The 13,249-nt window shown below is 56.5% G+C and overlaps 1 protein-coding gene across 1 annotated transcript in view; it reads right to left on the bottom strand.

Moving 5' to 3' along the window:
* Nucleotides 1-13,249, bottom strand: part of NETO1 (neuropilin and tolloid like 1) — a 36,506-nt gene extending 23,257 nt beyond the window's left edge. The window contains exons 1-4 of the mRNA XM_064150307.1: nt 12,035-13,249; nt 8,562-8,615; nt 6,948-7,085; nt 2,334-2,582 (exon numbers count right to left, since the gene is read on the bottom strand). Of these exons, the coding sequence (XP_064006377.1) occupies nt 2,334-2,582; nt 6,948-7,085; nt 8,562-8,615; nt 12,035-12,062 (469 nt within the window). The 5' untranslated portion in view covers nt 12,063-13,249. The remainder of the gene's footprint in view (nt 1-2,333; nt 2,583-6,947; nt 7,086-8,561; nt 8,616-12,034) is intronic.

Here is a 13,249-nt window from a genome sequence, read left to right on the forward strand (position 1 = left end):
TCCTCATCTCTCCCCACCAGCCTGAGCCTCCACTGATGCAACAATGGCACCTGAAGGGACACAGAGGAGGAGAGAACACTGAAGACCATGGGTTAGTTGGTGAGAAGGATTAGGTGATAGGTGGGACTCAGTGATCTGCAGCCTGGAGAAGAGAAGGCTTCCAGGAGACCTTGGAGTGGCCTTGCAGTAGCTGAAGGGGGCTGCAGGAAGGCTGGGGAGGGACTATTGACAAGGTCTGGTGGTGACAAGAGGAGGAGGAATGGGTTTGGAGTGGCAGAGGGGAGATTGAAAGTGGATGTTAGGAAGAAGTGAGAGTGGTGAGAGACTGGCAAAGGTTGGGGGTGGTGAGACACTGGCACAGACTTTCCAGGGTGGTTGTGGAGGATCAAAGATCCCATTCTGTGCTTCTATCCTCCACAACCCCCCTGGAGGTGTTCAGGACCAGCTTGGATGAGGCCTTGAGCAACCTGTTCCAGTGGGAGGTGTCCCTGCCTATGGCACTGCCTGAGCTCTGAGGTCCCTTCCAACCTAAACCATTCTGTGATTCTATGATCTTAGGTGACAGAGGCCTGCCAGTAACTGAAGGGGGTACTGGAAGGCAGCTCTGAGGTGCCCCTGGAGCCTTCTCCTCTGCAGGCTGCACCCCCCCAGCTCCCTCAGCCTGTGCTCACAGCAGAACTGCTCCAGCCCTGGGCTCATCTTCGTGGCCTCCTCTGGCCTCTCTCCAGCAGCTCTGTGTCCTCCTGCTGCTAGGGACAGCAGAGCTGGGGCCAGGATTCAAGGTGGGGTCACAGCAAAGCAGAGTCAAGGGGCAGGATCCCCTCCACTTAGCTCCATTTACACTGCACACCTACAGCTAGCCCTGAAGCTGCCACAGAATCCTGTGCTCCTTCAGCCATGTGCCATGGGCTGGCTGACTGGACAGGGCTGGGGCATAGGTTGGGCTGGATGAGCTTGGAGCTCTCTGCCGACCTGCCTGATTCTATCACTGTTTCCCCCTGCAAGGCAGCAAAGGGAAGGCTGCTGGGTCCTCTCCTTGCTCTTTCCCTTGCACTAGGGGAAGAGAAGCACAGGGAGGAGGACTCATGTGGGCCTGCTCCCTTCCGTGGCGCCAGCAGGCAGCAGAAGTGGGGGGCTGTTAATTTTAGCAGCTATTCTAAGGGACATTGTTCCACCTCACCCAAAACTCGAGCTGAAACAATTGTGCCACGATTGGCAAAATCACTGACTAATTGCCGTGCTTTGGAGGCAGCTAAATTAAGGTCTGACTCATCCCCCAGCACAGGAGAAGGTCCAGGGCTACGTCAGCTCCAGCAGCCTGCAGCCTGAGCCAGAGAGGAAATCTCAACTCAGCGAGTTTGGGCTAAGAAAGTGAGGAGGGAAGGGGAGGAGAGGACAGGATGGGAAGTCTGACAGCCAAGTTTGGTGACTTTACTGGATGACATCTTTTCAAGTGGCAAGGATCCCCAGCAGAAGAGAGTAACCCCCAGCAGCAGGAGGGCACAGAGCTGCTGGAGAGAGCCCACAGGAGGCCACAGAGATGAGCCCTGGGCTGCAGCAGCTCTGCTGTGAGCACAGGCTGAGGGAGCTGGGGGGGTGCAGCCTGCAGAGAAGGCTCCAGGGGCACCTCAGAGCTGCTGCCAGTGTGCTAAGGCTGCTGAAAAGAAGCCACAGCAGCTGCCTCCAGGACACCTCTGACCCCCCTCACATCACCTCCACGCCTGCAGCTGCCTGCTCTTTGAGAACTGTGTCACAACAACACACGTCAGGGTTTGGAAAGGACACCCAGAGCTCAGCCAGCCCAGGAGGGCTGCAGAGGGACTTGTGCTGAGGGGCCTGAGCCAGGCCAAGGGGGAAGGGTTTGGAGCTGAGGCAGAGCAGGGTTATGCAGGCTCCTGTTGAGCTTTTCATCACCCCAGACCCCAGGTCCTGTTCCTCAGGGCTGCTCTCAGCCATTCCCCACCCAGCCTGGAGCTGTGCTTGGGACTGCACCCACCCAGGTGCAGGACCTTCCACTTGGCCCTGTGGAATGCCATGAGGGTGGCCTGGGCACAGCTCTGCAGCCTGCCCAGCTCCCTCTGGATGGATCCCTGCCCTCTAGCAGGTCACCTGTGCCACATAGCTTGGTGCCACCTGCACACTTGCTGAGGCTGCAGCGATCCCTCTGCCCATGGCACTGCCACAGCAACATTGTTCTGCATCATTTTCCTGCTTCCCTTGGCACCAAACCCAGCCCCAGCTGCAGATGTTACCCCCTAGCAGCTACGAACCAGCAGCCAAGGTCCTCTGCTGAGCTCTGTCTCCCCTGGCAGGATGGGAGGATTAGTACTCACCAGGTGTGAAGTTGTACCGAGCAGAGAATCCAATAGACTCCAGCTCTCCATCAGCAAAGAACTTGATCCACAGGAATCTCCCACTGGATTTTATCTTGGGTGGATTTTGCTGTCCACAGAAACGCCCAAGGATGGGGGAAAAGCCAAAAGGTCCATCCCGGACTTCGATGTGGTCAAATTTACACTCCCAAGAAGGCTCTATGGAGTATTTCTCATCGAAGTGGAGTTCAATGCATTGTCTAGGGGCAGCTGTGGATGGAAAGAAAAGCAGATCCTTGTCTCCAGGAGCCAAAATAAAAACCACCTTCAAACCCACTCCCATCCCCCCCCAAAAAATAACACAGCTACGTCGCAGGGAAGCACAGAATGTGTGAGAGGTTGTTGAGAGTGAGGGTGGTGAGACCCTGGCACAGGTTGCTCAGAGAGGTGAGACACTGGCACAGACTTTCCAGGGTGGTTGTGGAGCACAGAAGCACAGAATGTGATCAAAGATCACATTCTGTGCTTCTGTGCTCCAAAACCTCCCTGGAAGTGTTCCAGACCAGGCTGGATGAGACCCTTGAGCAACCTGTTCTAGTGGGAGGTGTCCCTGGTTGGCACTGAGTGATCTTTAAGGTCCTTTCCAACCTAAGTGGTCAGTATACAGAAGGTAAAGCCCATTCCCACCTTGCAAACCGTTCTCTAGTGCTAGGAAGTCAGGGGGAGCTGTTGTGGAGCCCAAATGAAATCCACTGAAGCTGCCTCATGAAGTAGTTTTGCTCCAAATCGTCCCTATTTGAGCTGCCAGTTCTCTTCCCTGCACCATATTTAACACCCTGGCAAGACCCCTGCCTGTCCTGATTTCACCTCATTATCTTCCACCAGGGCTGCCTTCAGGTTTCACATTCACTGAATGCACACAGAAAGCCAAACCCAAAGGCATTGGGTAGCAAGGAGGAGGTGGAACAGTTGTAGCCAACCCACACAATGAAAAGCTTTGACTTCTGATCAGCCTCTGAGGTTCTGCAGCTGACAGCTTGAAGCTCAGCAAAAATAAACCCCAAGCCTCTTTTAATTAACCTGCATGGAAATGAGGCACCCAACTGGAGAGCTGAAGGGGCCACTGAGGTACTCCTTCATCTTTCTGGTTCTCCAAAGGTTCCTGAAAGCAAAGCCTCCTGTGGCCTTGAGGTGTCAGCTGGTGACAAACCTCCCCCTCCCCAGGAGCCAGCTTTGGTCACTGGCAGCACAGAGCCAGCTGTGTGCTGGCTGCAGCCACAGCAGCAGCACAGGGAGGGGATTCTGCCCCTCCAACCTGCTCACACCTCACCTGCAGCACTGCCTCCAGCACAAGAAGGGCCTGGAGCTGCTGGAGAGGGTCCAGAGGAGGCCATGAAGATGCTCAGAGGGCTGGAGAAGCTCTGATGCAGGGACAGGCTGAGGGAGCTGGGGATGCTCAGCCTGGAGAAGAGAAGTCTCCAGGGAGACCTTAGAGCAGCCTTGCAGAGCCCAAACAGGAGCTGCAGGAGAGCTGGGGAGGAAGCCTGACCCCATAAGGGAGATGCTGCAGCCCCTGAGCAGCTTAGAGGGACTTTCACAAGGGCTTGTGGTGACAGGACAGAGATGTTGAGCCTGGAGAAGAGAGAAGGCTCTGGGGAGACCTTAGAGCAGGCTGCAAGCACCTGAAGGGGGCTGCAGGAAAGGACTTTTGACAAGGGCTGGGAGTGATGGGATGAGAGGGAATGTTCTGAAGCTTGGAGGGCAGACTGAGAGTGGAGATGAAGAAGAAACTGTTAAGAGTGAGGACGGGGAGAGACTGCCACAGGCTGCCACCTCTCTTCCCTGCAGCACATTTAGCACCACGGCAAGACCCCTGCCTGTCCTGATGTCCCCTGATTACCTTCCAGCAGGGCTGCCTTCAGGTTTCACACTCCCTTTGTGCACAGCATGGCCCTGCCCCTCCCCAAAAGCCTCTGCTCCTACCAAACCTGGTCTGCAAACTCCCCTCTGCAGCACACAGGCCAAGCTCTCTGCAGCCTGGCAGAGGCTGAAGCTTCCCCTGCTGCAGTTGCTCTGGGCAGCTCCCAGTCCTGCCAGGCTGGAGTCATGAATATGCAAAACCAGAGTGCATTTGGGCCCAGCTGGGAATTGTCTGTGTACACTCAGCTCCTCACTACGTTTGTTGTATGCTCAATAAGACTAAAAGTGGGGGGGAGCCCAAACAACAACCACCCAAAACTGAAAGACACCCCCCCAATTGTCAGCACACTTAGCAAGTGCCATGGGATTCACCAGGAGCTCCTCTGGAGCACAACAACTTCTGTGCTCAGTCCATGACTTCTGGATCACCTAAAAGATGTCTTTTAGAGAGGCATCCAATTTGGATCTGCACATCCCTGCCTTTTCCAGCAGCTAATTACCATCACTGCTCCAAGAGGAGAGAAACTTCTGGCTGTTTGATTTGCCTGTGCCTTTGGCTGCTAGGACAGAAACCTTCCTCTCATGCAAAAGTTCCCAGCCTGTGATCCTGGCAATCTTTGCCAGCTCCTCTACTTCACCCAAGTCACCCTGAGAGGCTAAGAGGCAGGCAGGCACTGCAAGTGAGCTCCCGTGGAAGGGGGAAGGCTGCAGCAGGAGATGAAACTCTACACCATTACACCACACACCAAGAGCTGGAGTCTTCACCAAGTCACACAGAGCCACAGAGTGTTAGGCGTTGGAAGGCCCTCCAGAGATGATAGAATCATATCATGCCCCTGCCAGAGCAGGAGTCCCCAGGGCAGGGCACACAGGAACACAGACAGGGGGGATGGAAAGTCTCCAGAGGAGACTCCACAGCCTCTCTGGGCAGCCTGCTCCAGGGCTCCAGCACCCTCACAGGGACAAGGTTTTCCCTCCTGTTGCCCTGGCACCTCCTCTGCCCCAGCTGGCACCCAGTGCCCCTTGTCCTGGCATTGCACAGCCCTGAGCAGAGCCTGGCTGCAGCCCTGCACATCTCTCACCATGACTGAGGGCAGCCCTCAGGCTGCTCTGCTGCCAGCTCCCAGCCCAGCTCCCTCCTGGCCTCACAGGAGATGGTCACTGCCTGCAGCAGCTTGGGGGCTCTGGGCTGGACTCTCTCACAGAATCACAGCACCATGCAGGCTGGCAAAGCCCCTCAGGGTCACCAAGCCCAGCCTAGAGCCCTACTCTACAAGACTCACCTTAAACCACATCTGAACCACTCCTAAATACATCCAGGCTGGGTGACTCCACCACCTCTCTGGGCAGCTCTCAAGCAGGAGTTCTCTGAGGTCCTTCTTGACCTGAGGGGCCCAAAGCTGGACACAGAACTCCAGATGTGGCCTAAGCAGGGCCAGTGAAAATGCACTGCTCTCAGGGGCTCAGGGCTAGAGCTGCCAAGAGTGGGCTCTAAAGGGGCCTGGGGGTGTAGAGCCTGGGAAAGCTCTCTTGGCCTACCTGCAGCTCCAGCACAAGCAGCAGTCTCTAGTTCCTCAGCCTCTAGCACCTGCAGCCTCTGTAGGTGCTGATCCTGCCTGGCCCAGCACGGCCAGCAGCAGTGTCCCCAGTGTGCCCTGCCTGTATTCACAACTCATGAATGAGTCTGCTTGGTTCAGTGACTTCCCCTTCTCCACCTGCTCCATCTTTCCCCTACTCAGCTCTGACACTCTCTCATCTCTATACTTCCCACTGATTTATTTTTACCCCTTCAGCATCTGTTGTGCTAAGGCTGCTGAGAAGAAGCCACACCAGTTGCTTCCCCAGCACACCTCTGACCCCCCTCATAAGACCTCCACGCCTGCACTTGTCTGCTCTTTGCAAACTGTGTCACAACAACACACAGTGTCAGGGGCTGGAAAGGACACCCAGAGCTCAGCCAGGCCAGGAGGGCTGCAAGGGGACTTGTTCTGAGGGGGCCTGAGCCAGGCCAAGGGCAATGGTTTGGAGCTGAGGCAGAAGTTGTTGAGTGTGAGGGTGCTGAGAGCCTGGCACAGGCTGCCCAGGGAGGCTGCGGCTGCCTCCTGCCTGGGGCTGTTTGGGGCCAGGATGGATGAGGCCTGGAGCAGCTGAGTCTAGCTGAGAGGTGTCCCTGGGCATGGCAGGAGCAGCTGAGCTCCGAGGTCCCCCCTCGCCTGAGCCATGCTGGGATCCTCTGCATCCCCCACGAACAGTGAGCTGGCAAATCATCTGCACTCTCACTCCGTGGATATTTCCTGCCTAGCTTCCATCATTGTCCTGTGCCTGCCTCTGCCTGCACCAGCTGTAAGCTTAGACAGCCCCATGGAAGTCCAAAGCACTTCAGTTTGTTCCCTTCTTTGCTCTCACTTCAAAGCAGCCTTTCTGCTGTCACCTGGCAGCATTTTAGGCTCCATTCATTCTCTGCACAGCCTGAGCAAAATTGTTCTGTGTTCATCACTAAGTGACTCATGCATTAGTTATCCTCTGAACTAATTTGTGCACCACCTCAGGAAACAAATCAAATCTTCCCCAGTTACCTCTCTTGTGTGCTGGACAAAAATGTCCATTTTTGAGCGAGAGCAAAGAAAGGAAAAGGTTGAGCAGGGCCTGGCAGGCTCCACCTGCTCCCCACGCGAACACCACAGGTGAGGATGGAAGGGAAGACTCTTTGGTCACCTTCTATGATGTAGACACACTCTCTGTCAGGAGGATACTTGTTGGGGTAATTGGGAGATGTGAAGATGCCTCCTTCTGCAGATTTGGTCCAGGTTCCACACTGCACTGGTCTCTGTCCTTCGGCAGGAGCTTGCTTTTCTGGGAAAGGAGCACAGCAAGCAGTGCAAAATCAGCTCACAGCTTAAGATGTCCCTGTGGTACTTCCAACTCCCTTCCAGCCCCTTCTGTTGGTCACCTCAGCTTCCCTCTGCTGAGCTTCAGACCACTGACCTGGGTGAAAGCAAAGCTGTTCTGTGGGGGTATGAGCACAGAATTCTTACTGCAAACAGTTTCTGGAAGCAGAGAATTCTCCTCCAAGTAATCTTTGAAAGCAGAGCAGAGGTTTGGGTGTCTAGGGGAAGATCTGTTTACACTGAGTTTTAACACCAGCAACCTTGCAGGGGGAGCACAGGCTCAAAAACTGGGAGACAAGAGTTTCCCACGTGTGCACCTCCAGAGGATGCAGGCTGGAACACACTGGAGTCATAAAATCAAGGACAAGCCCCAGAGGCTCAAGAAACACCACAGCAATTGTTCCAAACTCCCAGCAGCTCAACTCATCACCAGGGGGAACTCCTGGATGCTGCTTCCTAGATTGGTACAAAGTGCCTCACTAAGCAGCTTGGGAGCCAGGAACTGCAGTCCAGAACTTTCCTTCTCCTAAGTGAATCATCGGAGAGCAGAGTCAGACCTTCTTGTTTGCTTTCTTCACAGACCTGAAGCATTTGCACTCCTTTCTGCATGCTGGCAGAGGGCCTGGAGGCAAAGGGTTGGGTCTGTGCAGGCTGAAGGATCACTTCCTGGGCATTTACCAAGGTGGCTTTACTAAGGTGGCTTCACCAATGAGGCTTCACCAAGGGGTTCATCAGGATGGGTTTTTCAGAGGGAAACTACCTAAGCTAGCTCTGAAAAGCAGCTTGGTATGTTCTAGGCATCACAGAGGGGTCTGGAGGGGACTCCTGCATTTGGGTACAAAGGAGGTTATCTGTCCCCAAAGGAGTACCCCAGTTAACTTCAACCTCCCGTGTGGGGTTGAGTTGTTTGAGGCTCTCTCTTACCATCAGTGTAGAGATGCAGGCACCTCCCGAGGGCCACTTCAGGCACCTGAGATCTGCCTCCTGCTCTGCAAGTTCCTCTCTTTCCCCTGGGCAGCATTCGAGCTGGGTATGACAGGGATCCCAATTTCCTGGCATCAACACAGACCTGCAGAGCCTGAGCTGTGCTTGGCTCTCACCACACCTGACACCAGGGCGCCTGGGGGCCACTGTCCCCCAGCCTGCACCATGGCACCCAGCACAGCCAATTTCAGAGTCCCAGCTCTACTCCAGCAAGCAAAGTGTAGGTAGCTCCGTGCCCAGACTGGACTCGCCAGTTCGGACGGAGGGGCACTGCCCAGGCTAGAGCCAGGCTGAGCGCTTCGGCAGAGCCAGCGTGGACCTGCTGGACTTGTGAGGGCTGGAAATGAAGGAAGGGCAGGCACGGGAAGGAGGTCAGCTGCTGAAAACGCCAACACCTACCCAAACCACCTCCGACCTGCACGAACACGTCTCAAGCAAACGTCTGCAGTTCACATACCTGCTCCCTTTTTGGTCGCCCCAGACAAATGCAGGATGATGAGACTTGCTACAACTGAAAGAGAAAGAGGCATCAGAGATCACAGCCCGGCAGCGCCTGCAAGCACGGCGGCTGCAACCAGCCCTGAACACAAATGAAACAGTGACTGGGGAGAGGGAGAAGGGTGGGGGGCTGGAGACAGAGGGGCCTGCTTGCCTGCACCTTCAAACTGCACACCCCGGGAAGCAATGGGGACCTGTCCCGCTAAGCACTCAGCTTGCTAAACGAAGAGGAGGCCTCTGGGCTTGGAGACTAAAACCCCAGGCAGCAGTGCTACCCCAGGTATGGTTTTGTCCTGTATTAGGGGGTTCACCGCTGTTTGTTGACACAAGCACAGCTGGAGCCAGCAGCAGAGCAGGGGCTGCTGGTACCGGAGGGAGACAAAGGGCTGCTGAGTTTCAGTGCCCCTGGGCTCACTCATTTCTCTCACTCAGGCACAATAAAAACTGAAAGCGAGAACTGGGAGCACAAAGGAAGCGAAGGGTTGGGCTCTCCAGAGCCATCAAAGCCCTGGCAAACCCCCGGGGCAGTAAATTAGCATGTGTGCTTAAGAGTCTCATTAATCCACTTTGTCGGGCTGGGGGAGAGGGAGCTGCTCGGTGCTGCAGTGAGCCTGCAGCCCGTGTCACAGACAGCGAGCTCCTCTCTCAAGCCACCACCGGGCAGCTGTGCCCCTTGGCAACAGACCGGACCTCTGTCAGACAGAGCCCAAGCTGGGGACGACTCCTCGGGTTCTGGAGTCCCCGAGTGTGATATTCCAACTAGAGCAGGCTAAGAGGTGAACACTTAGGTCAGTCATAGCGAGGCTGCTCCGAAAGACCAGCGAGTGGCTGGCTACCTGGTGAAGAAACCAGGCACTAATGACAGCATTTCCTTGCCCTTTCTGGCAAGGGGAAGAGCAAGAAGAGAGCAAATCCTTCACCTCTCGGAGCACCCAGGGGTTTGACCCCAGCTGTGCTGGCTCTAAGCCTGGACACAGTGCCCAGATTGCACTGGGGTTAACTGGAGCTGCAGCTGTGCTTGCTCTGGAGCACTGGGGTCCATCAGCTGCCACTTGCACTCCTGGATGTGATGAGGAACTGATGGAGCTGCGGCCTCTAACAGAGCCAATCAAATGGCACACTTGCCTCCTCCGAGCCCCAAGAGACCTCAAGCCGTCCCGGGCTGGTACCAGCACAGATCCCTCCCAGGAGGGGGCCCGAGGCCTTTTTCAGCTTCCAGGCTGCAGCCTGTGCTCCCTCTTCACCCTGCAGGGAGCCAGGCTCCCTACTCCCCGTCCTCTGATGGCATGGAGATCTCTCTCCCTGAACCTCCGACCCTTCTGCATGTGACAGAGAGCCTGAGGCGCAGGTGATGGTCACCTTCCCCAGCAGGGCTGATGTCCTGGGAGGGAGAAGGTCTGGCAGCACTCTGGCTGGTCAGACTGACACAGGCTCTGCGCCCCTTGGAGCCCCTCGGCTAGCAGGGGGTGGCCTCGGCAGGGCTGGCAGTCACAAACTCCTCTGTGCCAGGCGAGATCGTTGCACCTTCTGCTGGACCCGAGTGCCACCCGGCTCCTCGTGGCCCTTCCCCTCCTCGGAGGTGGGCTGGGACTGTCCGAGCCTGAGGGCAAGGCAGGGTTCGCCCCTTGGCTAAGCTGCTGCTTTTACTTCGGAGCCGTGCTTCGTGCAGTGAGCATCCTGCACCTACGGCTGTAATCCTCGTAGCCCAAACCTCCTCTCTCCGTGGTGTAAGGCAGATGGGTGCAAGGGTCTGGAGCCAGCTGCTGGCATTTCTTCTGCCCAGACTGGGGGAAGTTAGACCAGGATGTGCAGCAGCCAGGCCAGCCCCACGTGAGAGACATCTCCTCTCAGACAACTGATCACAGTCCACCTCTGATCCCCACACCCTCATTCCAACCACCTCCTACCGAGATGCTCTCCCCTCCTTCTCTACAGGGGAAAACAAATCAAGCTCAGAGAAGCAGAACTGGCCCAAGTCACGGCCATGCTCTTACCCAGATGACTCTGGTCTTTCCAGCTCCAGCTGGCAGCCCTAGAAAGGATGCTTCCAAGATGCAGAGCTCTGTGGTTCCAAAGCAGGGAGCTAGACTTACACAGCACAGAGCAAAAAACAGCTTGGGTTGGAAGAGACCTTGAAGATCACCTGGGCAGCAGCATCTCAGCACAAGCCTGACAATCAAACGTACCAGACAACACTAGACAGAAGTGGGTTGGTTTTTTTTTTCCTCTGGACAGATGAAATCTAACACTGGGATAGATTAAATCTAACTCTGGGATAGATGAAGTTAAATACTTCTCCCACAATTAATTAACTGCTTTTAAAAAGTTAAGAAAGCTGCTTGATTTAGTGACCTGAACAGCAGCATCACTCACATCTGTGTGTGGCCAGAAGGTACCTGAAGTGAGGCCCTTTTGTGGGGGAAGATGGTGCTGCCTACGCCCTCAAGACAGCCCCACTGATTCCACGACCTTTTCCTTTCTCAAGTCACAGGAAAAGAACCGAGGGCGGGAGGGGGAATAAGAAAGAAAAAGAACAAAGAGATTAAAAAGCCCTCAAAGAGATGCAATCTTCCCAGACTGAAAGCTGTCACTTGGGAAGCTCGGCGGCACCACGGTGATTGTCTGGGTTTGGGGATGATCTTAGAGAAGTTTGCACCAAATGTCTTCTTGCATTCTCTCTGTCCTCCTCCTCCACCTCCTCCTTTCCCTCCTCCTCAAGGGGGTAATTAGGATCGTGCCTTCCAGTGTCACTCTAATTAACGCCTCTTCGCAGCTTTGTGGATGGGTGCACCTTTCTGTAGCAAGCTGTACAAGGAGACACTGCTCTCCTGGCCAGGCAGCTCCTTGGAGGCTGTGATTTGGCACAGCCTCGGCTCAGCCCGGCGAAGAGTTGCTGGCCACGGCGCTGCTGTCTCACAGGTGTGGGCGTAGAGAGAGGGCTGGAAGGAGCCGCGGCCAAGTCAAGCCCCCTTCGGTAGCACACCCCCTCTGCAAAACCCAGGCGGAAGAGGGGGTCCCACCCACGCAAGCCCTGGGGGGTCCTCCACGAACAGCTGTCACATTTCGGTGCCTCCCAGCTGCTGCCCTCGCTCCGCGCCCGCTGCACCTCGGCCTCCGGTTGGAGTCCCGGCCGGGGGTACCGCCGCACTGCCGGGGCCGGCGGGGGGGGGCCTCTCCTGCTCCCTACCCCCCCATCACCCCGAAAGCCACCAGACGCGTGGCGCCTCCGTGACCCACTCCCCACGCCCCGCAGCCCCGACAGACAGCGGCTCCCCTCCGCTGCAGCGTGGCGGGGCCGAGGGTGCTGCGTGTGCCGGCGGGGGGTCCCCGCGCGTCCCGCTGCGCTGTGCGGGCAGCGGAGGGCGGCAGCCACCGCGCCGCGGCGGCGGAGCTCGGCTCGGGGGCGGTGGGAGGAAGGGGTAAGATACTCACTGTGAAAGAAGCTGCGCCCATGGGTCATGTCTGTGCCTTACACAAGGGGCTTCGGTCTCCACTAATTCCATTTAGATACGGGAGGACTTCCAGTGGCGGGGAGAGGATGGAAGTAGGAAAAGAAGAAGAAAAAAAATGAACCCCGAAGCCCAGGCGCGGAGCAGAGCGGAGCAGCCCTTCCTGTCGCTCGCTCTCCCTTCCAATAATCACCGCCGGCTCAACCCCATCACACCCGAGCTGCCATCAGCACCAGCAGAAGCGCTGCATCGCGGCGGGAGCGGCGGCGGCGGGGACCCGCGCATCCAGGTGCCGGCGGGCGGCGGCGGGGCGAGCCGAGCCCCTAGTCACCAGTTTCATACAAAACCAGAAGCAGGTCGAAGCGTTTCCTGCAGGACTCCGAGCCCAGCCACTTCCAGCCCTTGGGCTTCTTTTGATGCATTGAAGAAGGGATTAATGGGTCCGTCATCAGCTCCCTGTGCTTGCTCCTCTGAAGGGGTGGGGGCGGGCGGGAGGGAACCCAAAGAGAAGGGGTGGGGGGAAAGGCAGATTTACCAGACAGGGGCTTCAGTCATATCTGTGTGTGCAATGCGATCCTTACGAGAGCAGGAATCCTTTAGAATCGAACAAATCCATTTCTGCAGAACCCTCTCCCTGCGTGCAGCAGAAGAGTCAAGTGGCAGCGGCGGCAAGAGGCTGCAAGCACATTGCACCGCCTGGAATCCTCTCGGGAATGGATGATGGAGCGAGACAGAGAGAGATGGCTGAGGACAGAGAGATGTCCCCTCACTTCTCCGGCTCAGGGCAAGAGGCAGAGGAAAACCCCGGAGACTCTTCCATTCATTCACCGCGGGGGAAGGGGAGGGGAAGGGTGCGAGGGTGGCGGTGGTGAGGAAAGAATGGTGTCAAAACTGGCAGAGGAAGAGGAGAGGAATCGTTTCCCCACCCCTAATCACTTCCCGGAGCGGACAAAACGCTCCATGAATTCCTCCCTGAACTGCACCTGCCAAAGGGAAATCGCAAAGCTCCCCCGCCTGGAGCGGCTCCTCTCCTCGTCCATCTGCACACCTCCGCCCGCACCAAAGGGCGCAGTCAAAGTTTAGCTGCTAATCCTGCGGCCGCGGATCGCTGATTGCCTCTTCCAATCAGCCCAGAGACCACAGCAAAATCTCCCCCTTTCGCTCCCCCCTCTCTGTCTCTGGCTTAGCCTCCTCCTCC

The sequence above is a fragment of the Pogoniulus pusillus genome, chromosome 10 (assembly GCF_015220805.1).
Source record: "Pogoniulus pusillus isolate bPogPus1 chromosome 10, bPogPus1.pri, whole genome shotgun sequence".
Taxonomy (NCBI): domain Eukaryota; kingdom Metazoa; phylum Chordata; class Aves; order Piciformes; family Lybiidae; genus Pogoniulus; species Pogoniulus pusillus.